The following is a 26586-nucleotide window of genomic DNA, read 5'->3' as shown; positions in this document are numbered from 1 at the left end:
TGTCTTACTCTGTGCTGAGGGTGGTGGCAGGTCTGTTCAGGCCTCAACTTGTTCTCTTGTGTTGACAGGACTCTCTACAGCAGCAGACACTACGAGCCATCAGCCGGTTGGCCACACGCACGTACCGGTCTCGCTGTCGGGCTCAGGGTCTCGAGCGCCCGGGCACAGACTCGCGCAGCAGCAGCGCCTCGGAGCCCGTCTGTGCCATCTGTCTGGAGGAGTTTGTGGACGGACAAGTGAGACTCAAACGCTTCTGTCTGAAAGTTCATTCTCCCCCCTCCACAGCTCTGTGTGTCACTCAGTCAATCCCCATAACAAGTTCTGTTCATCAGTCAGTCTCTCTCACATGCACCTCTGACCCTGGTGCTGTCCTCACCCACTGTCCATTTGGGGAGGGTCAGTGGATCTCTGGATTGTGTGTTGCACGTGTTCACTGGGCTCTGGGTAAAGAGTCCTTGGATCCTTTTCCCTAGAGGCTACCGTCATCTCCGTTGACCTGTTAACGCGGCTCCTTAGAGAAAAGCTCTCACTGAACGTAGCAAAGTGGGGCGTTCTGCTGCCCATTCACTGGCTTTACAGTGTGTTTGATCATGACAGTTGTGTTGTTCTGTGTTGTGTCAGTGTGAGTTGATCCTCATTGCCACTTTGACTTCCTGTAGGACCTGCGAATAATTTCCTGTTTCCATGAATTCCACAAGGAATGTGTGGATCCCTGGCTCCACCAGCACCGCACCTGTCCTCTCTGCATGTTCAACATTATTGGTAGGTGGGTCAACGGACAGAGATCACAAAGCAGGCAGGGAGGGAGGGCTGGGAGGGAGGGCTGGGAGGGAAGGAAGGGAGGCGGGCGGGTGGTTGGGTAATTAGAGTTGGCTTATAATTCCTTGCAATTAATAAACCTAAATCAAAAGGGCCAGAGTAGCACATCTACGCAATGCGAGCGGAAAGGAGAGAAGACGAGATGAATTCAGAAGCAGTAGTTGATGCCGATAAGACTCAGATTTAACTGTCCGGCAAGCTTTCCCGCTGCTTATCCAGCTGGGACCACACTACCCGTTAAGGCTTTGGCTTGCAGGGTTAACAGAAGCTGAGTGGGATGACTCCCTGCCTCCAGTCTGTCCTTCCAGGTCACACACACCCAGTCTCGCACGCGCACACACCCAGTCTCGCACGCGCACGCACCCAGTTTCGCACGCATGCACGCACACACACCCAGTCTCGCGCACACATACACAGTCACTAAAGATATGTTTTTGTTGCTTTACAGAAGGAAGTGCTGTGGTTTCTCAGCAGGATGTGTCAGGCCGGGCCTCTCAGCCGCCTCAGCTTAACCAGCGGATACACTTACTGCGACGCTACCCCGGCCTGGCTCACCTCCACCGGCCTGGTCCCACCGTGCCCCCCAGCACTGCCCGGCCCCCAGGCACACATGCTGCCCCCCCAGGGTACTACTTTGTTGCCCCCGAGGTCTATCAAGTCGGATTCAATACCATGCGCTACGTGGCAGGCAGAGGGCATCGTTGCAGCTACCGTCACACAGAACCTCAGGGCCCTTCATACCGGCATCATCGCTCCTCCTCAGGACCCAGGCCCCACCAACCCGACCAGCGAGTGTGTTTACACCGACAGCGCCAGCCCCACAGCTGCCAGAGAACAGCCTCCGCGCAGCACCTCCAGCCCCTGAGCAGCCACAGCAGCTGCACTGGGGAACACTACAGTTCACACTCTGTGTGCAGTGGCTACATGGCTGACAGCCCAGGCAGCGACTCCAGCTCCGGCCCCTGTCACTGCTCCTCCAGCGACTCCACACTAGACTGTACCGACATCAGCAACCAGTGTGTGTACGGCAGCCATTCCACCTTCCGCAGCTCACTGAGCAGCGAGTACGACCCTCTGGTGTACTGCGGCCCCGACACGCAGAGTGGGGACGGTCTGGGCTTCGGTGAGCACAGACCTCGCTCGCTGGAGTCGGCTTCCGAAGCGCTGGACGACCAGGTCCTCAGTCACACTCACTACCATCATCACCGGCACCATCACTACCGAGCCCCGCCTCGCCACGAGGAGGGGCAGCTCAGGGGCAGTGCAGGGCGGAGCCTCACACAGCCCCGCACAGGGCCAGAGGATACGAGGGAGGAGCAGGAGGAGAGGACCAAGTGCTGCCTGGCCCACCTCCCCCCACCCACTCCCCCCGCACAGCCTCACTACCCCGAGGGACCCCAGCTGCTCTCCCCGGAGGTGGGGCTGGGGGCGGGGCTTGCACTAAACCCACCCCTGACAGGAAGGCCCCCCGCAGGAAAAAGAAGAAGAATTCTCCACCCGAGGCCGCTGTGACTTATTTCCCATCGACCTGCGAGAACCTGGAGGAGTGCCGCGTACACATACACTACAGGGCCAGCAGGGGACAGTCACACCGGCCCGAGCTCCAGCCTGTGATGGTGGGCAGTGCGGGTTCCACAGAATGGCTGTACCCGTTCTGTGACTGCCCGACTCGGCTCTGCCAACAGCACCTGTACCGTGTGGGCTCTGAGCCGCAGCTCAGCCACCAGCTCCCAGACCCCTGCTGTGGGACCGGCTGCTGTAACAGGGACCCAGCACCCACCCACCACTACTGTTGCCAACCACTGCCCACATACCCAGGTACATGCTTCTCCCTCTCCCTCTCCCTATCTCTCTCCCGCTCCCACTCTCTCCTCTCTCTCTCTCCTCTCTCTTCTCTCTCACTATGCCTGTTTATATGATTACTTCGTATTCAACAAGGCAAAGGTTTTTCTTTACGCGTGGCTCAAACAGCCAGACTTCTCAGCTTCCTACGTTAGCTAGAACAACAACTTGCATTTACACAGCGACCCTCACACAGGGTAGCATCCCAGAGCGCTTGACAGTGGCGGAGCACGACACTGAGCCGGAGGGAGGGTGGAGGTGATGTAGGTATGGTCCAAAAGGAAGGTTTTCAGTAAGAGAAGCTACAGTACAAGTTGGGTATCAAGTCAAACTCCCATTAATTACACTATCCGTCCAGCACTCCCAGGTCAGCTACAAGATAGGAGAGAGCGCATTCCATCCCAGACACAGGGAAATGTCCCATTTTTAGGTGCCAGACAGACATGGAACCCTCCTGTCTGGAGACTTTTGAGCAGATGATTTCCGCGTGTGTCAGACAATTTGCTTTGTATAACGATGTTTCCGCTGATGAATCTTACTGCAGTGTTTCGGCCTCGAACAGGTTACGAATCGGACATTGAAGAGTTCCGCGAGGAAGCGGGAAGCAAAGGGTACGAGGAGCAGGTCTGAAGGAACTGTGTAAAGGGCGGCACATGGAGACACTAACCTGCGGAGCGGGGGCTGGTGTGGAGACGCCGTGTAACTAGCTCACGTGAAGGAGAAGCCATGGACCTGGTGGGAATGTGTGGAGACACCATGCAGCCTACGTCACAAGTTAGAGGAGAATCCTAACTGGCGACACCTGTAGACACAGTGTGTATACATGGTGGCTGGTGCAAGGCCCAGAGTGTGGTCACACTGTGTAGCCAAAGGGACGAGAACCAATGCGGTGACAAGGAGTTTGAAAGCATCCGTTGGGGTCGGTTGGTCGGTGACTGTCTATGGGATGGAAACTGCCACAGCCGCGGTGCCCGTCCAGCAACTCCCATGAGGAGACTCTTGTCCAATCGTTCCTGATCCCAAACTGCCTGACAGCAGCTCGTACTACTGTGGGCTCAGCCCCCGCCTAGGCCCTTCTCACTGTCAGGTAGTTGAAGCACTTAAGAAAAATATAGCCTTAAGAAGGGGCCTTGGGTTTGCCAGGGCTATCACTATATTTTGGGTACTTTGTATTAAAAAAAAGTTTTTAAAAGTGTATTATATTTGTATAGAAAGACATTTCATTATGGTAATATGTTCGTAATATATTTATTTACTAATATATTTATCCTGTATCAGGTCTGTAAAGTGCCTTATCCATGACCAGTCTCATCACTGACCTGATGGACAAGGTCTATCCAGATTACGCTCAAATAAATTATTTTGAATTACTCTGGTGTGGGCGTGTGACCCTGAACTGCAGATTTCTGCAATAAGTTGGATGATGTTTAATCTTTAGATGTTCAGCCTCAGTTAGTAGCATTCTCTGAGTCAGAAGGTTGGGGGTTCAAGCCCCCCATCGTACTTTGGAGCTGACCTGGCATGTTTGACAATGGAATGTCAGAATCCAGTCAATTCCCTCTGTGGTGGTATCTCTCTTTCTCTCTGGTATCTCCTGAGCCAGGCCAATCCAGTCTCCAAAGCTCTGCTGGTGACAGACTGGCAGCCGGGCTGATGGCAGGATGTGGAGGGACAGGCCAGTCTGGAGGGCACTCAGCACTTCTAACCCTACAAACACTAATGGCTTTCGCTGAACAAGCCGTGGGAAGCTTGCCAGGTGGTGCTGTGAATGTTACAAACTCCCAACAGTTATCCCGACACACATTCTGGGATCCCCAATCCTTGGCTCCTGCCAACCTGTGCCTACCCTCTGGAATTAGGTAAGTAATGGATGTCCCTGTAGGAGAGAGTGCACATTCCATTTCCGGGAATTCCATGTGTAGGTGGGATACATGGATCTCTGCCTGAATTGGATTCTCTTAAGCATGGTGACGGGTTTCTGTGTGTGTCAGACACCCAGCTGATCACGGTGATGGTTTTCTGTGTGTGTCAGACACCGAGCTGAGCAAAAGAAAACATACAGAGCACTAGAGAGCTATGTAATAGTTGTGTTTATTCAGATTATAAGCAGTGTGTTCATGTGTGATGTTTAGCTTTCATGTACGTGTGCTCAGGTAGTGCTACATACATGTCTGGTGTTTATAGCGGCCACATGGAGAGGAGACGGCATGGCAGCCCAGACTCCGAAGTGACTTGTCTGGATTGAACGTTATAATAACAACAGAAGCCAGTCGAGTGTGCAGCTACGTGTAAGTGCAACAGTCGGGAGACCTCGGCTACACACTAATATTACTAACTGAATGTCACAGACCAGCCTTTAGCTCAGGATCTAATAAAATGGCTTTGGTGGTTTATCATCTGTGTGAGGAATCAGGTTCCCTCGGGAATTCTGCTCTGTTTCAATAGCTTCAAACAGTGCCAAGAAGTTTCCAGCCCCGAAGCCCTGTGGAGACAAATGGCACCCAGCGTCCGGTTAGAGCACAGGGAGCAGGGCAGGGCTGGTGTGGATGGAGGTGGGCTGTGTTGCAGGGTGTATTGAGGTGTAGTGAGGTGCAGTGAGGTGCAGAGAAATCTTTCTCTTTGACCGTGCCTTCAGCTCCCCTCTCGACTCTCTTTCCCCCTCCTCGCTCCCTCCCTTCCCTCCCCTCACCCTGACCATTTCCCCCCAATGCTCGGGTCATGACCCAACTGTGCAGCGCCTTGGGACGTCCTCCTGACGTGAAAGGCGCTTTATAAATGGAATCTTGTTGTTGTTGTTGTTGTGTAGTGACGTGCAGTGTAGTGACGTGCAGTGTATTGAGGTGCAGTGTATTGAGCTGCTGTGTAGTGAGGTGTTGTGTAGTGGTGGGGTGCGGAGCCAGGTGGCAACATGTTCACTGAGGTGAGGGGCTGTGGTACAGGGTTGGTTGGCAGGTGACAGAGGGAATTTTACAGTGAAGCAGAGGAGATACTGTGATCAGGGAGATACTGATCATATTAAACAGAAAGAGGCCATTCAGCCCCTCATGTCTGTTCCAGCTGTTAGTACATTGTAAATCTTTTAATCCCATTTTCCTGCTATTTTTCTATGCCGTTTAATATCATTACTTGCCAAGTGTTTATTTTAATCAACGGAATTCATTCTGCCTCTATACAGCCTTCCACCCTCTGACAACACTCTTGAATGAAGAAATATCTTCTGATCTCGCTTCAAAACCTCTTTACCTCTTAATTTTAACAATAAATCCCCATGGTTTGGCTTCCGTTCCCAAAGGTGAGAGTCATCCCCCCACTATCTAGTTTAGAAGAATAATTCTTACATTTGAGACATCGCCTTACCACGTCTTCGAGACGTCTCAAAGTGCTTCACAGAATATACTGTAAAGTGAATTGACTGTGTATTTTGTGGGTGAAACGCAGCAACCAATTGCGCACAGCAGTGTCCCACAAACAGTCGTGGATTTTTTTAAGGGATTATTAACCCCAGAATAGCGATCCGCCAATCAACTAACAACTGGGTTCCTACTTACTGCTCGGCAAACAGAGATGTGTGGAGCAAGGAAACTTACCTAAGGTTTCGCCCTGCCCGGGAGACGAACCCAGGACCCCTCGCTTGTGAGGCGAGTGCTCTAACCACTGAGCTACAGAACTCTACATCGCTCCTCAGCTGTAAGGAATCTGCCCAGTTTGGGGTAAGTAGCTAAACTGTTGTGTTACAAAGGGGAGTGTGGAAAGAGAGCTGAAACTGTAAACTCACGTTGAAGTTATATCTCTGGATGACTTCTAGGAAGAGGGTGGGTCTGTCCTGTACAGGTTTGGTGAAGATCTGGAGCAGGTAACCTTTATCATCGTAATCAACCAGAATCTTGAGTTCCTGTTACATACATAGAGAGAGAGAGAGAGAAGCTGTGATAGTCCACCAGGCATCCCTGACACAGGCAAGCCCCTCCCAGCCAATAACAATAGTCATTATATGTGATACAGCGCCTTTCAGTGGGAGGACGTTTCAACGCTCTTCACAAAATATATTGCAAAGTGTAGTGACTGTTTCTGTAGGTGAACACCCTCATTGCACCAGGCCTTTGGGGTGAGAGTCAGCCGTCGGCACCCACAGCAGGAGCTCAATCCCTTTACAACTGGGAGAAGTTTCAGACACTATCCTTGATACCCTCAGGAACCAGAGGTGAGGCTATTACCACCACTTACATGTAGCCCACGTCGTGTCAGATAGTGTCTTGAACCCGGACACAGCGTGGGGGGAGGGGAGGGGGGATTTTCATGCGATTAGGAATAAGGATGGCGTGGCTCAGGTGTGTGGTGGTGTGGGGGTGTAACAGGACTTTATGGACACCCTGGCGTTGCTCAGGGAGGTGTTTACCTGGAGCTTTGCGAGATCTTCCTTCACTTTGATTTTGGCAGTTTTTAGCTTCTCCAACAGCTGCTGGTAATAGGTTTCGGGCGTCGACAGGAACTCAACGCCACGAGCTTTCAGGTTTGTAACCTGACAACAGACACACAATCTCAGTAAATGAATGAATGTCAGACCACAAGCCCGAGGCTGTGCTTATTGCACTAATGTATCCCTACAGCAGATTATATTGCATTTACTCCAAACTGCAGCCTTACCTCACAGCAAAGCATGCATTGCGCTGTTATTGCAAAACTGTTTGTTTACTTTATCCAGGCCAAGGTCTTGAAAGCTTTACTGCGTTATTGCTTTACTGCAGCCGGTCACAGTCTATAGATGCATCACTATCTCGCTGCCGCTGCAAGAGATTCAGTATCTGCATCGCTGCATCCACCACAATGTGGAGATGACGTGAAGGTAAGAATGAAACCAAGCAAGGTCAGAACCATGAGGTGGAGCTGGGAGGAGAGGGGTTGGAGAAAACAGTGGTCAACAGTGTCGAAGGAGGCAGAGAAGCTGAGAAACATGAGGCAGGGAGCCCCGGTCACAGATAGACAGAGTGTAATTCGTAATTTGACTACAGCTGGACTGTGGGCAGAACAGAAACCAGACTGGGGGGGGTGTATAGAGGAAAGAGTGGAGCTGGGAAGCAACAATTCGTTCCAGGACCTTGAAAAGAAAAGGAAAGTTGGAGATAAGATGGTAGTTAGGGAACAGACATGGGTCCAATGATGTTATTTTGAGAGTGAGAAATGATAGGTTACGGAGTTGGGTGAGGACATGGTCTATGGGAGAGAGTTAGAGTTGGGTGTCATCGATGTGGAAGTGGAGCACATGTGCACACAATGTCCCCAAGGGGGAATGAGGATTATAGGGACTTTGTGTGTGTGTGTGTGTGTGTGTGTGTGTGTGTGTACTGTAGGTGGGTAGGTACAGTCTGTGCGACTTACAGCCTGAATGATGTTGCTGGTGTTCAGGGCAATGTGCTGGATTCCGGGGCCACCGTAATAATCCACAAACTCCTAGAGAGGGAAACGGCAGAGAGTGAGGGAACAGAAGAATATTGAACAGCTATTGGCTGAACATTGTGGGGTCCGCTGTAATGTCAGACTCTCACCAGCCACATTATACAACAGTCACGTGTCAGACAGCAGGATATCCACTTGGGCCCGTTTCTGTTCTCACAACACAGATATACACGGTACACGCATACATGCATATGGTATATACATTCATGCGCACTCACACACACATACACACACACATGCACATATTACACACATGTGCACACACCCATACTGTGTGCTGTATGTCTGTGTGTGCGCACTGTATAACGTGCGTGCATGCTGTATGCCGTGCGTGCGCACTGTATACTGTGAACGTGTGCTGTATTGTGTATATGTGTTTGTAATGTATACTGTGTGCGTGTGAGTGTTTCTGTGTGTATGTGTTTGTAATCTATACTGTGTGTGTATATATGCAAATCTGTGTGTTTGTACATGTGTAACATCTGTCTACACACACACACACACAGTAGACAGTACTCACACACAGAGTATACAGTACGCACACACACACCAGTAGTGCATTGACACACATTGCCAGGTGCTCAGTGTGTGCTGTGCAGGGCTGGGTCGAGGCTGTGTGGGGGAGGCTCCGCCTGTACCTGGATCTGGGATTTCTTCTTGCCGTTGGCCGGCTCGTTGATGGGTATTTTGACCGTCTCCGCGAAGTTTGTGACCACAATGGAGCGCAGTGCGCTGTAATTCGTATGCAACATTTTGTCGTCCACAGACCAGAAACGGTGGAACATCAGACAATTCAGGTACCTAGGAAATATCACAGTGAAAAGCCCAGCTCTAAACTTCTCCCAAAGTGCCTTTCACATCGGGAGGACATCTCAAAGTGCTTCACCCTAAAACCTAAACCCCACCAAAGTCTTTGATTTTGCCCCCTACCTTCGGATCCCAAAGTTGTGTGAAGCACTTTGAGACTATATGAAAGGCATTATATAAATGTAAATGGTCAGTGTGAGGGAGTGGGAGACTCTCTCAACCAAATCCCCCCCCCCCCCAACATCTCCCCTTCACGCCCAGAACTACCCTAGCAATCCCCTGCCTTCCCCTCCCACCACTGCCTACTATGCGCAAACTCCCTCCACCACCACTCTTGTAATCACTCACTCCACACCCACTCGTCCCCACTTACCAATCGATCACAGGCAACATCTCTTCATCAGGTTGGTTCCCCACGAGGTGATCAACAAAGTTGAGAAGGGTGTGGGGCCTGAAACCAAAATCACAGAGATCAGAGAAGGCCTCAAGCTAAGGTAACCCACTTCCCTTAGCCCTGGGTATAATACAACACAAACTTTAATTTATACAGCGACCTTCACGTTGGGAGAACATCCCAAGGTGCTTAACGATCCTGGTTTCATACCTGAACTGTGGGTGGGGTGGGAGTGAGGAGAGGTACTCACAACTTGGAAAGCAGGGGGTCTTTGATGTAAGTCTTCTTGAATCCAGGCAAGAAGAGGCCACTGTATGGACTTGGATATTCCACAAAGGTGTGTGTCAAGTCCCCGAACTGAAACACGGGAAACAGGTGACAGTTCATATCCTTCCTGAACAGTAACGCACCCTCTCCCATTGCACCATCCAGCAGTTTGTTACATTAAGCCAGTAATTAACCCCTGTATAAAGATTTTCCTACTTCTTCTGAAATCACTTGTCACAATTTATACATTCACATATATTCAACAACAACAAATTACATTTCAATAGCACCTTTCACTTCGGGAGGATATCCCAAGGATAATATCAGACTATATAGAGGTGTCACTGTTGATAGCAGACTATATAGAGTTGTCACTGTTAATGTAAAGGGCTGATGGAGGAAGAGCTGTGAGGAGTCACTTGCTAAGCTTGTAATCTTCAGATACCAAGTACCTTATAATTGTGTGCTCTAAAAACTCTGATATGAGCTAGAATAGTAATAATCCTTGCATTTGATAAAGCGCCTTATCATGTTGTTGAGACATTACGTGACTCCCAAGGCATGAAGAGGGGGAATGACACATGGGAGGAGAATATGAGTGTTAATACTTACAGCCTGTATAACAGCCAGTTTCACTTTGCCAAAGCTGTCCTCCTCTATCCAAGGCTGCTTAAGGATCACCGCTCCGTTCTTCTCTGCTGTCTACATGTCCAGAGAAACAGTTCAGGAGATAAGTAGCAGAGACAGAAATCATCTTTGAAATCAACCCACAGGTTGTCTAAGAGAAATGAGTGAAGCGAGGGAGCTGCAGGCTTGGGGCACATGAGTTGAACTGAAATTAACATTATCTTTTCAGAGGGACAAATAGAAAAGGGGAGGTTATTGTGGACAGCAGCCGGGCGATTGAGACGGAGGCTGGTCTCCTCGCTACCCATTACTTACCTTCACCAGAAAGTCACAGTCTTCCACCTGGAACGCGATATCCCTCACACCGTCTCCATGTTGTGCTAAGTGTTTTGACATTTCTAAATGCAAGCGGAAAACTCTGAGAAACAGCAGCATCCGATCTGACCCAACCCAATGCCATCCAGCTTGGCCAAGCCTCAACCCAATCCAGCATCACCTACCTATCACCTGACCTGACCAGGCCAGCATTGCAGAAGCTTCCAAATTCATGTGTGTAAAGACCAGGTTGTTTACCCACATTAAGCTGGGGTCCCCTCCCTCTGCTTGTTCAAGATCTCCATGGCACTATTCAAGGAGAGATGGGAATTTCTCCTGGTGTCCTGGCCAACAGTTCCCCCACCCCCAGTTAAAATTCAATTCATAGCTATTTGTGTGCAAATTAGCTGCTGTGTTCGCCTAGAAAATACAGTCACTACACTTTGCAGTGAATCCTGGGAAGCCATACTCCCAGTGTGAAAGGTGCTACATCAACAACAAGGGATTAAAGCTAAAGTACAGAGTAGCTGGAGTCAGACACAGGTCAGAGTCTCTGTATCTGGCTAACACCCACCATTAGTTCCTGGGTTCAGTGAAGACTGGAAAACAAAGATAATCTGTTGGAGAAAAGAGAGACAGAGTAGAGTGGGACACCACCTCACACCGGCAGTCAAAAATGTACGTCACCTATACCCCAGTGACTCCTGTGGCCTAGAGCACAGGTCTCTGTAGCTGGAATCCTTCTGTGCCCAGACATCTCGTATAGGTTTGATTTTCAGCATTTGTCTGGGGTAAGTTACGGCAGGTCTCTCGCTCTCGGCTCCTTACCTTGTCCTGTTTGATGGCATGCGACACAACCTCGCGGCTCCCGGTCTCCAGACCCTTGTACGCCAGATGCTCAAACCCAAACTTGTCACAGTAATAGGAAGCGGCCTGCAGAGCAAGATAGAGACACATGTGAGTGTGTGTGAGACACCTTCTGGCACCACCGAAAGTCCCCACTGCCCAACACGTTTCTGGGACTTTTTGCCCCCATCCTCTGGAACTCCCCACCATCCTGGAACCCCTCTACCTAGCCCCCTCCCTTACTGCCTTCAAGACCTATCTCAGACTTTCCTCTTTGCGATTTTGGACATTGTCCCATCAATAGCCATGACGTGAGCAACCAATTTTATTTTGGCTATGTTTGGCCAGGAGAAAAGGAGATGAGTAAAATATCCAGAATTTTCTGATACAGGAACTTCTATGTTACTGTATATAGTTGCTGTTTGTGTGAAGCGCTTGGGGACATTTTCCGGATGTGAGAGCCACAATATAAGTGTTTGATTGAGCAGAGGGTAATGGTGAGAGTTACTGACTGTGTAATTGCTCCTCTCACCTGTTTGGCGTTTCCCACCCAGAAGGTGATATGGTGGAAGTTAACGATATGTCCCTTCTCGGGCTGAAAGAGAAGAGAGTCGGGTTAGGCTGGGCTTTCAGACTGAGTCTAGGGGAAAGTACTGTAAACAGAGACGAGAGCCTACCTTCTCCCCCTTGTCCATGTATGATGTCTGAAAGAGAAGAGAATTGATTACTTTAAAGATTTGTCGCACAACAGTATTCAACCAGTTCTCTTTTGAAGGAATTATTGGGCACGGCGTCAGTCTCTTATTGGAATTTGTTTCACACAACTACTGCTTATTAACATTCAACCTGTGCTCCCTTTACTTGTGGTCACATTTGCAAATCAATTAGCCATTTTGCATCTATATCTCTCAAATAAACGCATCATGCCTTTCCCCTCCTGCCCCAAAAGCTCAAAGAGAGACACTACTCACCATGATGGAAAAGGGTAACTTCAGAGATGAGCACCTTGGACAGTTTCAGTGGAAATGCAAATCCACAGCTTGGAACCACTTGATAAATCCAAAGACTGCCACTCAGCCACTCACTGGCTGTGCACAATCCGCCCTCTACTCCTCCCCAGGCTCCTCATTGGGTCCCAGTCACTGGGCCTCGCTCGAGGTCCTGAGTCTAGGATCGGGCGGTCAATGCCCTCAGAGTGGAGTCTGTTTGGACACAGCTTGTTTATGCTCTAGAACACCCATTACTACACACCACCCGAATGAATTCTGAGCTAAATTATTATTGACATCATTGAGCTGTTCCTTCAATGTGTGGATGGGAGCATTTCAATGCAAATCTAACCCGCATGAAACCGACCATTGTTCCCTAGACCCCAGGCCTACTTCTCTCCATAACTCCCAGCTCCACCTCCTCTCCCTGTCCACTGGCACCATTCCCACCCCTCTAAAAATGACCGTCATAATAATAATCCTTGCATTTGATATACCGCTTTTCACGTCTTCGAGACGTCTCAGACTCCTTCACAGAATATACTGTAAAGTGAATTGGCTGTATATTTTATGGATGAAACGCAGCAGCCAATTGTGCACAGAGTGTCCCACAAACAGTCGTGGATTGAGTGACCAAATTATTATTATTTGTTATTGAGGAATCATCCCCAGAAAAGCGATCAGCCAATCTTTCAACTGGGTTCTTACTTACTGCTAGGTAAACAGAGGCGTGTGGAGTAAGGAAACTTGCCCAACAATTTGCCCTACCGGGAACAGAACCCAGGATTCTCGCTTGCGAAGCGAATGCTCTAACCACTGAGCTACAAGGAGACATCACTCGCATCCTTAAAAAATCTTCCCTGAATCCATCCCTGCTCTCAAACTACTGCCCCATCTCCAACCTCCCTTTACTTTCCAAGGTCCTGGCACAAATTGTGCTTCTCAGCTTCGTTCTTTACTCTCCCGACACTCCCTTCATGAACCGCTCCAATCGAATTTCCGTGCCGCCCACAGTGGATGACACCCACCCAGCTTTGGTCAAAGTGACAAAAGACATTTTGTTTATCTGCGACCAGGCTCCCTCTGCCTCCTCGTCTTCCTTGACCTCTCTGCTGCCTTTGCTACAGTCAACCACTCTAATCACTTGGAGACGCCATCCGGCGTGGAGGGAGCTATATAAATCCAAGTTGTTGTTGTTCTCCTCCCAACACCTCTTCTCTCAACCTTCACGGCTGTGTCCTTGACTGGTTCAGATTGTACCTCTCACACCGTCTCCACTCCCATCTCCTCAAGTGGTTTCTCCTCTAGCTTGTGCGGTGTTCCTCAGGGCTCTTTCCTTGGTCCCTTCCTCTTCAATATCAATATGCTCCCTTTTGGTGACATCATCCGCAGACATGGGATCAACTTCCACATGTATGTGGATGACACCCAACTGTACCTCTGCCTCCACGCTTGACTCCAGGACCACTGCTGTCCTGACAGAATGTCTGTCAGATATCAGGTCCTGGATGAGAGCTAACTTTCTTCAGTTGAACATCAACAAGACCAAGGCTCTCCTGATTGGCTCCTGTCAGTGCCTCCACACCGCAGGTGCTGACAGCATCACCATCCATGGATGCACACTCCACCTTACTAAGCCAGTCGGGAACTTTGCATCTTGTTTGATCCTCAACTATTCTTTCTACCCCACATCTGTGCCATGACCCGCTCTGCCTTCCCCCACCTCCCCAACATCGCCCGGCTCCGCCACTGTCTCACACTGCAAGGCACCGAAACCCTCATACACGCATTCATTACATCGAGACTTGATTACACAAACTCCCTGCTTGTCGGCCTCCCCAACTCCTCCCTCCATAGGCTGCAGGATCATCCAGAACTCTGTAGCCCATGACCTCTCCTGCACCAGGCTCCATGACTCTATCACTCTCATCCTCGCCTGACTCCACTGGCTTCCCATCACACTTAGGAAACAGTTCAAGATCCTGGTCCTCACCTTCAAAGCCCTCTGTGGCCTTGCTCCCCTCCACCTCTGCAACCTTCTTAGCCCCTACCAACCTGCCCGCTCCCTCCACTCAGTGGGTTCTGGCCTATTTCATGTCCCCCGCCTCGCCACCTCATCATTGGTGGGCGGGCCTTCTGCCACTCTGCCCCCACCCTCGGCTCCATCCCGCAGTCTCTGCCTCGCCCCCTCTCATGCCTCCTTCAAGACCCTTCTCTTTGATCGTGCCTTCAATCACTTTCCTTCCCCCCCCTACCCTCCACCCTTTGTGATCTCGACCCCCAGCTCAGGTCCGAAACACTGACTGTCCAACGTGCGTAAAACTGAGGCCCTCCTGATTGGCTCGGGTCAGTGCCTCCGCACCTCTGGCGCTGACAGCATCAGCATCCAAGGCTGCACTCTCCACCTCTCAAAGCCAGTCAGGAACCTCGGTGTTCTGTTCGATCCTGAGCTGTCCTTTCTCCCTCATATCTGCGCCACAACTGGCACCGCCTTCCATCACCTACGGAATATCCCCAGACTACGGCACTACCTCACCCCTCACGCTGCTGAAACTCTGGTCCACGCCTTTATCACCTCAAGGCTAGACTATGGGAACTCTATCCTCGTCGGCCTTCCCGCCACCTCCCTCCACAAGCTGCAGGTGATTCAGAATTCTGCAGCTCGTGTACTGTCCCGCACCAGGCTTCGGGACCACATCACTCCCACCCTCGCTCACCTCCACTGGCTCCCCATCCCCCAGAGGATCGAATTCAAGATCCTCATCTACAAGGCCATTCACGGCCTTGTTCCCTCCTACCTCTCTGACCTACTATCCCCCTACCTACCTGCCCGTACCCTCCGTTCCTCTGGTTCCGGTCTGCTCCACATCCCCCTCCCCAACCGCCCTACCATCGGTGGCCGGGCCTTCAGCCTCTCAGCCCCGAGGCTCTGGAACTCCATCCCCAGTGCCTTCGCCTTGCTTGCTCCCTTTCCTCCTTCAAAGCCAGTCTCAAGACCTTTCTCATTGACCGTGCCTTCAGCTGCACTCTCGACTCTCTACCCCCTCTTCGCTCCCTCCCTTCCCTCCCCTCACCCTGACCATTTCCCCCCTGCTCGGGTCCTGACCCAACTGTACAGTGCCTTGGGATGTCCTCCCGACGTGAAAGGCGCTCTATAAATGGAATCTTGTTGTTGTCCAGAGCCTTGGGACGTTCTCCTGACTTAGGCACTATACAAATGTAATTTTGTTGTAATCTTGTAAATGGAAAACCATTTTGACTGTAGTTAACACCAAACTCAAATGCGAATGTCTTTACATGTGTTCTGGTTGCTGATGTGGCATTTTCTATTCAAATAGAAAAAATATACAACAGGCGATACAAAAGCATTGTGACCTATGTATGAGTGTGTCCACATTTTGTCTGTGTCGTGTCTATGTCCTACCCTCCCTTGCCCTCCAACCCTCCTGATCCCAACCCCCAGCTCGGGTCCAAATCCCTGATTGCCCAGCACATTGGGACGTCCTCCCGACGTGAAAGGCACTATACAAATGTAATTTGTTGTTGTTGATCCTCAATCTACATAGCTCCTGACTAATCAAAGACCATTTCTCACCCCATCTCATCAAACCATACCTCTTCCTTTCAAACAGTTGACCAATCCATTCTCTTTTATTACCCACTTTGGGCTTGTCTCAAAATCTATTCTTTCTTTGAAGCCCATTTCGTGGAATATAATTACAGTAAATACTGAGAGGAGACTTTCATATCATCTCTGACTTGCATTGAGATCCCGGGTGACTCTGCACAATGCAATGTTTACACTGAGCGGTCGATATTATTTAAAAGTCACAATTCCCAAATGCTCAGTTGCCCTTGTGACCATTTGCTGATTGCATTTACCAATCTTGCACAAGAGCAACCAGGTTAACCCAATATGTCTGTTACTGGGGTGAATGATCAACAACAACAACAACTTGGATTTATATAGCGCCCTCCACTCCGGATGGCATCTCAGAGCACTCCACAGTAACGGATCCCAGGGCTGAGGGGGGGAAGGTGACCAAAGGCGCAGTCGAAGAGAAAGGTTTTCAGCAGAGACCTGAAAATAGGAAGAGAGGGAGCGAGACGAAGGGAGTGAGGAAGGGAATTCCAGAGCCTCGGGGCATAGTGGCTGAAGGCACGGCCGCCGAGGGTGGAGCGGAGGACTCTGGGGACAAGGAGCAGGCCAGACCCGGTTGAACAAAGGCAACAGGCACTGTTGTGAGGAGAGAGGTCAGAGAGGTGCAGAGGAGTGGAGGGATTTGAAGACAGGGATGAGGATCTTGAAGTCTATCTTCTCTGGAACAGGCAGTCAGTGCAGTCTGGCAAGGACTGGGGTAATCGGGGAGCGGAGTTTGGTCCAGGTAAGAATGCGGGCGGCAGAGTTTTGTATGACTTGAATTTTATGGATGGTAGTGGAGGGGAGACCGGCGAGGAGGGCGTTTGAATAGTCCAGCCGAGAGGTGACAAAGGCATGGACCAGGGTTTCACCGGCTTTTGGAGTGAGGTATTGGCGGAGACGGGCGATGCATCGGAGGCGCTGGTGAGGGACCGGATGTGGGGGAGAAAGGATAATTGAAGGAAATTTGCACTCATCCAGCCCCTGAGGTATGACAGGCAGGCTGACAGAACATCAGGGGACTGGGGGTCGCAAAGTGAGGTGGAAAATAGAGTTGGGTGTTGTCCGCGTACATGTGGAAATGTACCCCATGTCTGCAGATGACATCCCCAAGATGTCAGTCAGAAGCGGACACAGGATGCCAGACCCTGGAGCTGTAGGTACAACAGAGCGTTGCTGTGAGCAATGGCTTTCTTCCCAAGGTCCTGGAACAACTCATTGCTTCCCAGCTTTGCTCTTTCCTCTCCCGCCGCTCCCTGAATAAACCCCTCCAAGCCCATTATACAGAGATAGCCTTAATCAAACTACAAATGACATGTTGTCCATCTGGTTACCAGGGCTCATTTTTCTCGATCCCTCTACCATTCTATTGACACTGCTGGTTGACACTCTAAACGTCTCAAAGCGCTTCACAGAATAATAATAATAATAATCCTTGCATTTGATATAGCGCTTTTCACGTCGGGAGGACGTCCCAAAGCGCTTCACAGAACACACTGTAAAGTGAATTGACTGTATATTTGTGGGTGAAACACGGCAGCCAATTGCGCACAGCAGCGTCCCCACAAACAGTCGTGGAGTGAAAATGACCAATTTATTATTGTTTTGTTTTGGAGGGATTATTATTAGGCTCTGTGTGGGGTAAGGAAACTTGCCCGAGGTTTCGCCCTCTGCCTGGACCTGAACCCAGGTGTCTCGCTTGCAAAGCGAGTGCTCTAACCACTGAGCTACAGGACTCCACAGATAAGGTTTCACTTTTATCGTCTGTCTCCACTTTCTATCCACAAGCAGCTTCTCCTCCAGCCCTCGCAGGACTCTGTCCTTGGTCTTCTCCTCTTTAATATTTACATGCTCCCGCTCAGTGATACCATCCGAAGGCATGGGGATAACTTCCACATTTATACAAACAACACCCATCTATCTCTCTCCCTCCGCCCTCGACTCCAGGATCCACTCCTGGTTTGTCAGACATCAAATTCCGGATGAGAATGCGTCTCCAATACATTCCATCCAGGAGATACGCATATTGTACGACGTGTAAACGTACACCTGAAACGATACCTAGAAGTGTCATTTCCCGATAGGTGCAGTGAACAGCCCGATTGGCCACGATCTGATACGCAGCGGCAGTGTCTGCTCTCACCTGGTGGTGGCACCACATGATATACAGACGCAGGTTACCGGCCGGGCTCTGGGGGCTCAGGCGTCCACAAGTCAGAATACTGTGGGCTCTTATAATAATAATACTTCCATTTGATATACCGTCTGATCACGTGGTTGAGACGTCTCAAAGCGCTTCGCAGGATATGCTGTAAAGTGAGTTGACTATTTTGTGGGTGAAAAGTCCTGACCCGACGGGAAGCGAAGCTGTGGGATAATCGATTTGTTAATTGCCCCAAATCAGGACTTGAGCTGATGGCGTATAAACTGACATGTGACTCAGGAACCCCCCCCCACACTCTCGCTCACACTCACTCACACTCTCGCTCACACTCACTCATTCTCACACTCGCTCACACTCTCGCTTACTCGCACACTCTCGCTCACACTCGCTCACACTCACTCACTCATTCTCACTCACTCACACTCTCGCTCACTCACTCGCTCACACGCTCACTCTTGCTCTCACTCACTCATTCTTGCTCACACTCGCTCACACTCTCGCTCACTCTTGTTCACTCACTCTCACACTCTCGCTCACACTCACTCATTCTCACTGACTCTCGCTCTCTCACACTCTCGCTCACACTCACTCTCACTCACTCTTGCTCACACTCTCGCTCACTCACACTCACTCTCGCTCACTCACTCACTTTTGCTCACACTCACTCTCGCTCACTCACACTCTCACTCACTCACACTCTCGCTCACACTCACTCACTCACTCTTGCTCACACTCGCTCACTCTCAAACTCTCGCTCACACTCGCTCACTCACAGTTGCTCACTCACTCTCACTCTTGCTCACTCACACTCTCACACTCTCACACTCACTTGCTCACACTCACACTCGCTCACTCTCGCTCACACACTCACACCGTCAATCTCTCACACATGCAGCTCCTGATTGGCTGTGGAGCTGCCGCGCTGTGCATTCTGATTGGGCAGCAGTTGCACTGGTCGTTGTCTGATTGGCTGGAGAGTAGCCAATGGGAAGCCGCGCAGTGCACTGAGGGCCTTATGATTGGTGCAGAAGGCGGTGACTATGATTGGTCCTCACACCCCCGCGAGCACTAAGCTCTGATTGGTTGGTGCGGTGCTGGGGGTCACGTGGTCGCCGCCATGTTGTGTTGCTGAGGGGACGGAGCGGCCGCGACCTGAGGCCCGAGAGCGGGAAACACAGCACCCAGGTGGGGGGGGCACTGAGGGTGTGGGGGGGAGGCACTGAGGGTGTGGGGGGGAGGCACTGAGGGTGTGGGGGGGGAGGCACTGAGGGTGTGGGGGGAGGCACTGAGGGTGTGGGGGGGCGGCACTGAGGGTGTGGGGGGGGAGACACTGAGGGTGTGGGGGGGAGGCACTGAGGGTGTGGGGGGGAGACACTGAGGGTGGGGGAGACACTGAGGGTGTGGGGGCGAGGCACTGAGGGTGTGGGGGGAGGCACTGAGGGTGTGGGGGGCGGCACTGAGGGTGGGGGAGACACTGAGGGTGTGGGGGCGAGGCACTGAGGGTGTGGGGGGGAGACACTGAGGGTGTGGGGGGAGACACTGAGGGTGTGGGGGGGAGGCACTGAGGGTGTGGGGGGAGGCACTGAGGGTGTGGGGGGAGGCACTGAGGGTGTGGGGGGAGGCACTGAGGGTGTGGGGGGAGGCACTGAGGGTGTGGGGGGAGGCACTGAGGGTGTGGGGGAGACACTGAGGGTGTGGGGGCGAGGCACTGAGGGTGGGGGAGACACTGAGGGTGGGGGAGACACTGAGGGTGGGACTTCTCACATCAAGAGGCCTGGAGTGTTTCTTGGTGTCTGACCCATGGCCAGGGCTGAAGTGTCTCTAAGCCAAGCTGAGAATTCCATGCATCCCGTCTCCACATGGAAATCCCAGCGATAGATTGCTGGAATGGAATGCGCACTCGCGCTCTCCCTGGAGGGATGCATCGCGCTTACCTAATTCTGGAGAGTATTAGGTGCAGGTTGGCGAGAGCCAAGGCTTAGGGACCCCACAGTGTGCGTTGGGGTAACCTCTGGAATGTTTTCCCTTCCATTGCATTAGTGCTTCACCAGGCTTTCGGGTTTCCAGTGGTACGTATATGGTACTTTCCTATGATTCAGAAAATCTCATCACAGCCAACCTTGTATCGTTACCAGTACATTCAAGAGAACCATTTAATGTGAAATTTATTGCTTTTCCTGAAAAACAGTCTTGACAATTATTTGTAAATATTCAGAAAGGGAGGAGGCATTGTATAATGGGTTGGCTAAGACCTTCGTAAATAATCATTGCACTTGACATAGAATCTTTCACATCAGGACATCTCAAAGCACTTCACAAGATTTACTGTAAAGTGTAGTAACTGTATTTTGTAGGCAAACAAAATAGCCATGTTGCTATATCTGGAGTGATCTGACCTCTGGTGAACCACTGCCTATTAATGTTTGAAGGGTTACTGAAGTCTGCCCAAGTTCTGACCTTTACCTTGCAGGGTTGTTTGAACTATTACTAGTGAAGGGGTGGTGACCCAGTGAACCCTTATTGCCGGCGGTATAAATGCAAGTTGTTATTGTTCTGTGTCTGCTACTGAAGATGTTTTGCAGTGTTTAACGTTGAGCATTCAGTGTGTGTTTATTGAAGTTGGGTGGATGATAAATTTGCTGTGCCACAGACACAGTCAGTGTCATTGCATTCCCATAAGTGTCTCGCTAGGCACTTTACCACAGCCACTTTAACATCCATGTAGAATATGATCCTGTTTATTTGTGTGAAGGGAGTTGACATGGGCTCCAACTGGCAAAGGATATGTGGGGTGGCAGTAAAGTAAAGGAGTCTGCACCATATCTGCATCCAAAGTAAACATGGGAGCAATCAGATATTTCAAGAAAGCAAAGTTCACTGTGATTCTCATTAAAAATTAACCTGGAGAAATGGAGGTTTCCATCCATGTCCCACTCGAATTAAAGACAATTAATTCAACCTGTGTGAAAATCCTGGTGTTCCTAGGCTTGTGTGTGCATGTCACAACTAGCATTTTTACAACAGGATTGACTGACTATACATTGATGTGAGCAGATGGGAACCTGCTGCAGTAAGGATGTAAGATAACTATTCATAGTTTACAAATCGTGTAATTCTATTTCCCAAAAGACTTGGCATCTGTGTCTCAAAAGCAATTGTCGCTGACTTAGCAATGGTGCTGAAAGTAACCTGATAGCTGCAATAGTTTGTTCAGTGAGTAATGTATTTGGAAGTTGCAAATGGTTTATTCTTGCAGCTTTTTACTGCCAGTTTAAGTTGCTGATTCGGTGAAAAGAAAGTGGGACCAATATACTCAACTCGTTTCCAGGTTCATCTCTTACAATATTGATATGCTAATGATTATCAAAGTAGCCTAGTCACTGTTGTAAAGTTCCACTAAGTGGTAAGTGTTTGGTTTGAGTTTGGTTATTATTAGCACGATAAAGTTTGTACTGCAGTGTCGAACCCAATGGTAATAGCAAACAGGAGAGATACAGAGGAGATATTACAGTTGGAGAAAAGTTATGTTTTTATCATCAAATTTATTGGAAGTTTGTCAAAAAAAGTGGTCACTCAATCCACAGCTGTTTTGGGACACTGCTACGTGCAATTATTTGGCCCGCAATATATACAGTCATTGCACTTTACAGTATATTCTGTGAGGGCTTTTAGGCATCTCGAAGATGTGATAAGATGCTATATCAAATGCAAGAATTATTATTATTCCAGGTTGAAACTATTTTATTGCAGGCCTGGTTGACAGGCTAAAAATCAGCTGCAGTGCATCCGAAACTGAACATTGACAGGAAACTGATGGTGAGAAAAGGGGGTGTGATCTGAATCTTGATACATATTACACAGCTTAACCCAGGGTCAATCAGCTTCATTTGTACATAGCACTTTAAACAAAATCTTGTTTAAATACACATATGTAGGAACATTGGCACAGAGTAGGCCATTCTATAAGAACATGGCTGACCTGTATCACACCACCAATTATCCATGCTTTCCCCATATCCCTTGATACCCTTATGTACCAAATATTGGCTGGTTGTGAATGGTCTTCAAGCTGATTTTCTCTATAATTACTTTGCAGTAGTTTGGCAGGCTCAGAGGTAAAGGTGTTTTTTTCTGGATGAGCCCCTGAGCAGGAGAGTGTTTTACTGCAAGTTGCATGGTTTATACCCACAGCCAGCAGCATCCAGCATGAATTAGCCAATAAAAGGCTGCAACTTGCTTTGTAATTCCTTTAACAGTTGCAACACATTGCTGGTAGTGTTTGTACATGGGGGTGGGGGGGAGAACGCGCAATCATTGCAGTTCCCCTGTAATATATATTACCTCTTTAAGATGTTATCACATTGTGTTTATGACCTTTTCTACTTACACTCACACTCTAAGGACTGCTCGACTCGATTGTGAGATGTGTTTCCCCTTCTGGGGAGAGATGGACTGTGGTACTTTCCTCACTGCTGTTACTCATCTTTTCTTTATCAAAGACTTTTTTTGCTCCAGCTTTGCACGTACTATTTCTTGCTTGATTGGGATGCACTGTGAATTTTAGTTTGGTGTGGTTTTCGACCAATGTTTTCTGGTGTTGAGCATATGCTCTGTGCAGCCTGGCTGGTAAACATCATGTTAACTGCTTCACCATCTCTGATGTGCCATCACTGCACTGAAATCAACTGCACGAGGGGAAAGAGAGCAACTTACACCAAAGGGAGAAAAACTCAAATTAGGCAGAAGCAAAATATTTCTACTAACCACTACATAATGTGTCAGCAATTTCAAGAGGAAATTAAAATAGTTATCTGGTAAAGAATTTGGTAGTGTGAGAGATAATGTCGGATTCGGATTATTCTTCAGTTAATTTTTTTACGTTGGATGTCTTTTCTGGTCATGAACCCTACGTTATGGGTTCACATATAGAGAGACAACTAATGGATCATTAACAAATGAATAGATGAAGAATGGGTGTTCACCAGGTAATCTGGGATTGGAATCAGGATCTGCTTGCATGTCATAGGAGTGGTGGGACATTTGAAAAAAAAACTGTTTTTTACATGTCACTGCTTTCCACGCTCTGGGATGCTACTGTGCACGAGAGGCGCTATATAAATGCAAGTCGTTGTTGTTGTACCCCCCCCCCCCCCGCCCACTCCCATTCCCTCTGCTATTATGCAGATGTTGGCCTTCAATCTACCAGATGAATTAGTCATTCATTTCATGACTGTTGGTGGGATGTTGTTCTGTGTTCTGTTGATTGCTTGTTTGCCTGAAAAAAAGTCACTAAACATGACAGCAGTTACCGATGGCGTGCTTTGAGATATTTCAAAATGCTAGGTGCTATATCAGATGTGCGGATTATTAGATCATCTGGTCCAGAATCTAATGTTGAATGTTCTATAAAAATCTCTGCTACGTGACGGAGGATGAGGTGTCCAGCAACAGAAACCCTCTCTTCCAGCACTGCTGTATGTAGGTAGCAAACTAGAACGGGTGTTAGCATCTGTATTTAAGGGGTACTCATTATGTACAATGTGGCACAATATAAACATCTCTTTTCCACTTTGGGTTGACCTGAGGCAGGCAGCCTGCTCCAAGACCTGCCAAAGCCACTGCCAGTTTGGTGGGACACTGATTGTTCCCTCCCAGCACTTCCTCCTCCTACCAGTGAACTGAACCTAGGCAATCCTAACTGTGACACTGTGCCATCCCACTACCAGTTATGCATTCCACCCCAAGAAGGAACACCTTTCATTTGTATATAATAATAACAATAATATAATAATTAAGCCTTGCATTTGATATAGCGCCTTATTACATAGTTGAGACGTCTCAAAGCACTTCACAGAATATATTGCAACGTCGATTGACTGTATTTTGTGGGCGAAACGCAGCAGCCAATTCCGCACAGCAGTATCCCATAACCAGTCGTGGATTTAATAACTATCCATGATCCTAAATTAATGTTCCTTCTCCCCCGGTCCTGGTCTCACATTTGTCTTTGTCTCTGGTATATTAGTTTTGTACCACAGGATCACAGATCTGCAGCATGTCCGGGCTGAGCTGTCAGATCTATAGCGTGATGATTGGAGGCTACGAGAGTTACTGGTGCTTATGTCTGACCTCAGTATTAATGTCAGGAATATGAGGACAGCGGCAGCTGCACCTCAGCGTTCTGTATCAGTTCACAAACTCCCTCACAGACCCACAGTAAAAGGTCACATTGCCTCTGCCCTCCTGCCTGCAGAGCTCTCTCTTGGTAGTGTGGCTGGTTGGGACTCTGCTATTCATATACACACAGTTAAAGAGAAGCGTGATAGAAACCCTAGCTTGTACCCTCAGGGTGGATTCTGTCCCCGGTTGACGTCATTTGTGCTTTCCCTTACTAAATACCACAAATTGGACAACCCAAGAAAAAACATTCCTGTAAAAGCCCCCCATGGCTAAAAACTGGATTGTTTTCTCCTTCCCTCTACATCCACTTTGCGCCTTCTTTTATTCTTGTGAGGTAGAGATCGATTCCTGCTGCTATTGGAGCTGCTTCTGTTAAAGCTCTGATGTAAGCCCTCGATGATAAACTATGGTTATTCTGTCAACAATTTTAAAGAATAAGAATTGCAGAATTATTTCCAAAGCAGTCTTTTTCTGTATTTTTCCAGCAAATACTGTATAGCCTATTGTTTCTGTCACCAAGGAAAGCTGGGGCACTTCCCTCTCAGTGTAAATGACTCTGATGCACAGGCTCCTGCTGAGAACATAACTTCCCACTTGGAGGTGAAAGCAGGTGCTGCCATTAGTATTATGGAGTTGCCAGGTGCTGTCAGGTGGTGCATCCCAACATCCTAATTACCATCTGATGTTATGTATAAATTCACAAATACCTTTGTAAAGGGCTTTCTCACTACCCAGATATTGGTTTAAACATTCCCAAACTGAACAATATCAACAGAAACTCTTTGAAACAAAGATAGAACCCTAGATATTTACAATGCAGAAGGGAGACCATTTGACCTATCCAGTCTGCACAACCTCTCAGAACAAAATGTTCACTCAGTCCCACTGCACTGCCTGATCTCCATATCCCTTCATGTATATATCTACTTCTCTCTTGAAGCCCATAAAGGCCTCTCCTCTCCAACCTTAAGGTCACTTAGACCTCCAACAGTTTCTCTGTATAATGGTCTCTGTCAGAAAGTCACTTGTATATGTGAACACGAGCAGGATAGAGCCAAGTACAGTTGTTAAGCCCCTGACGGCTGAATATCCAGCCACAAACTTGATGACCACAGGCATGGGAGGAAGCCATGGAAACGGATTCTCTAGTATTAGGAAGAGAGGAGCGAAAAAACATGTAGTCCTGTAATTGATCTCAGGACCTTTGGCTTGAGGAGGACAAAATCAGCAAAGCTTCTGCTCCTGATTCCTACCCAGTGCCACGTGGGGAAATTCCCTGTCTGCCGATGCTTGCTCTTTGCTCATATGTGAAGAAAATATACAGTCAATTCACTTTACAGTGTATCCTGTGAAGCGCTTTGAGACGTTGCTGGTATATTTTGCTGTATGCTCCACGCAGCTACTATTAGCCGGTCACAACACAGCAGATTGGCCCATTTATGGGGACATACGACAAGCGTAGCAGCTGAGTGGGTGTGTGAAGACAAACAGGTAGGTAAAGCACAGCCAATCTGGATGTAACATTGGTCTCTCAGCTGATTGTGAAGGGATGGGTGTGAGAATCGTGGCCTCAGTCACTTGCTCGGTCATTCTCTGTGCTGTATATTGCTCCCCAAATATTACTGACTGGCACTCGCTCACCACTCCTTGTTGTGTTTTTTATATATGCATTAAACCTTTTTTAGTTTTTGAATCTTATTTTGCCTACTTGAATTACTTGTGTTGTGTGTTTATTTTCTGTGAATGTTCCCATCCCTCCTAAGTGGGCTTTCAATACAACCCTCACAAATATTTATGGGTTTTATGTGCGCTCTCGTATACTTCTCTCTTCCCCACCCCTTTCCCCTCTCCATCCTTCCCCTCTCCCCCCTTCCTTCCCCTTCCTAGGGTCTTACAAAGAAGGTGTCAAATGTCTGACATCAGAGAACTTCTGCAGGAAATCCCATATATTAGGAGCTGGTTTTTGATTTCTGTTTTAAGCCTGAGTGAATGTATGTGTATGAGAGTCAGTTTCAAATGGACCTTAGCTCACTGTTTAGTGTGACACTGATTTCACTGTTAACCATGTGTGTGGAATCTGTTCAATCAATGAAGAGGTTAGACTGCTTTTACATTTGCTGATTTGCAGTTTGAGTGAAAAGGTTCAGTTAAAGGCATGAATGCATGTCTATTTTATGCTGATATCTCAATAGGTAGTTGTGCCCCTTATGATATAGACTGGTGAGTGAGGCATGGTCTCCAG

At 48.9% G+C, this 26586-nt stretch overlaps 3 protein-coding genes across 4 annotated transcripts in view; 2 read left to right on the top strand and 1 right to left on the bottom strand.

Annotated features, from left to right (window-relative positions):
* LOC103180494 (E3 ubiquitin-protein ligase RNF43) overlaps positions 1-4031 on the top strand; it is a 45161-nt gene extending 41130 nt beyond the window's left edge. Inside the window, exons 6-9 of the mRNA XM_007896387.2 lie at positions 69-236; positions 660-762; positions 1268-2637; positions 3224-4031. Coding sequence (XP_007894578.2) covers positions 69-236; positions 660-762; positions 1268-2331 — 1335 coding nt within the window. The 3' untranslated portion in view covers positions 2332-2637; positions 3224-4031. The remainder of the gene's footprint in view (positions 1-68; positions 237-659; positions 763-1267; positions 2638-3223) is intronic.
* Positions 4032-4739: 708 nt separating this feature from the next.
* Positions 4740-12400, bottom strand: hpda (4-hydroxyphenylpyruvate dioxygenase a). The gene is given in 14 exon segments (NM_001292871.1): positions 4740-5143; positions 6437-6553; positions 7058-7180; positions 8038-8109; positions 8754-8916; positions 9296-9373; positions 9567-9673; positions 10196-10285; positions 10526-10608; positions 11100-11142; positions 11354-11458; positions 11904-11966; positions 12049-12075; positions 12343-12400. Coding segments are annotated over 14 exon segments (1188 nt in total). The 5' UTR covers positions 12346-12400; the 3' UTR covers positions 4740-5029.
* A 6866-nt stretch (positions 12401-19266) lies between these two features.
* The window catches only part of mtmr4 (myotubularin related protein 4), a 50792-nt gene continuing 43472 nt past the window's right edge, over positions 19267-26586 (top strand). For both annotated transcript variants that reach the window (XM_007896391.2, XM_007896390.2), the window contains exon 1: positions 19267-19349. The gene's annotated coding sequence lies outside the window, so the exon portion shown is untranslated. The remainder of the gene's footprint in view (positions 19350-26586) is intronic.

Source organism: Callorhinchus milii, unplaced genomic scaffold (genome assembly GCF_018977255.1).
Source record: "Callorhinchus milii isolate IMCB2004 unplaced genomic scaffold, IMCB_Cmil_1.0 Scaffold10, whole genome shotgun sequence".
Classification (NCBI taxonomy): Eukaryota; Metazoa; Chordata; class Chondrichthyes; order Chimaeriformes; family Callorhinchidae; genus Callorhinchus; species Callorhinchus milii.
Note: the sequence above shows the minus strand (reverse complement) of the source record. Positions and strands in the feature narration are given on the sequence as shown.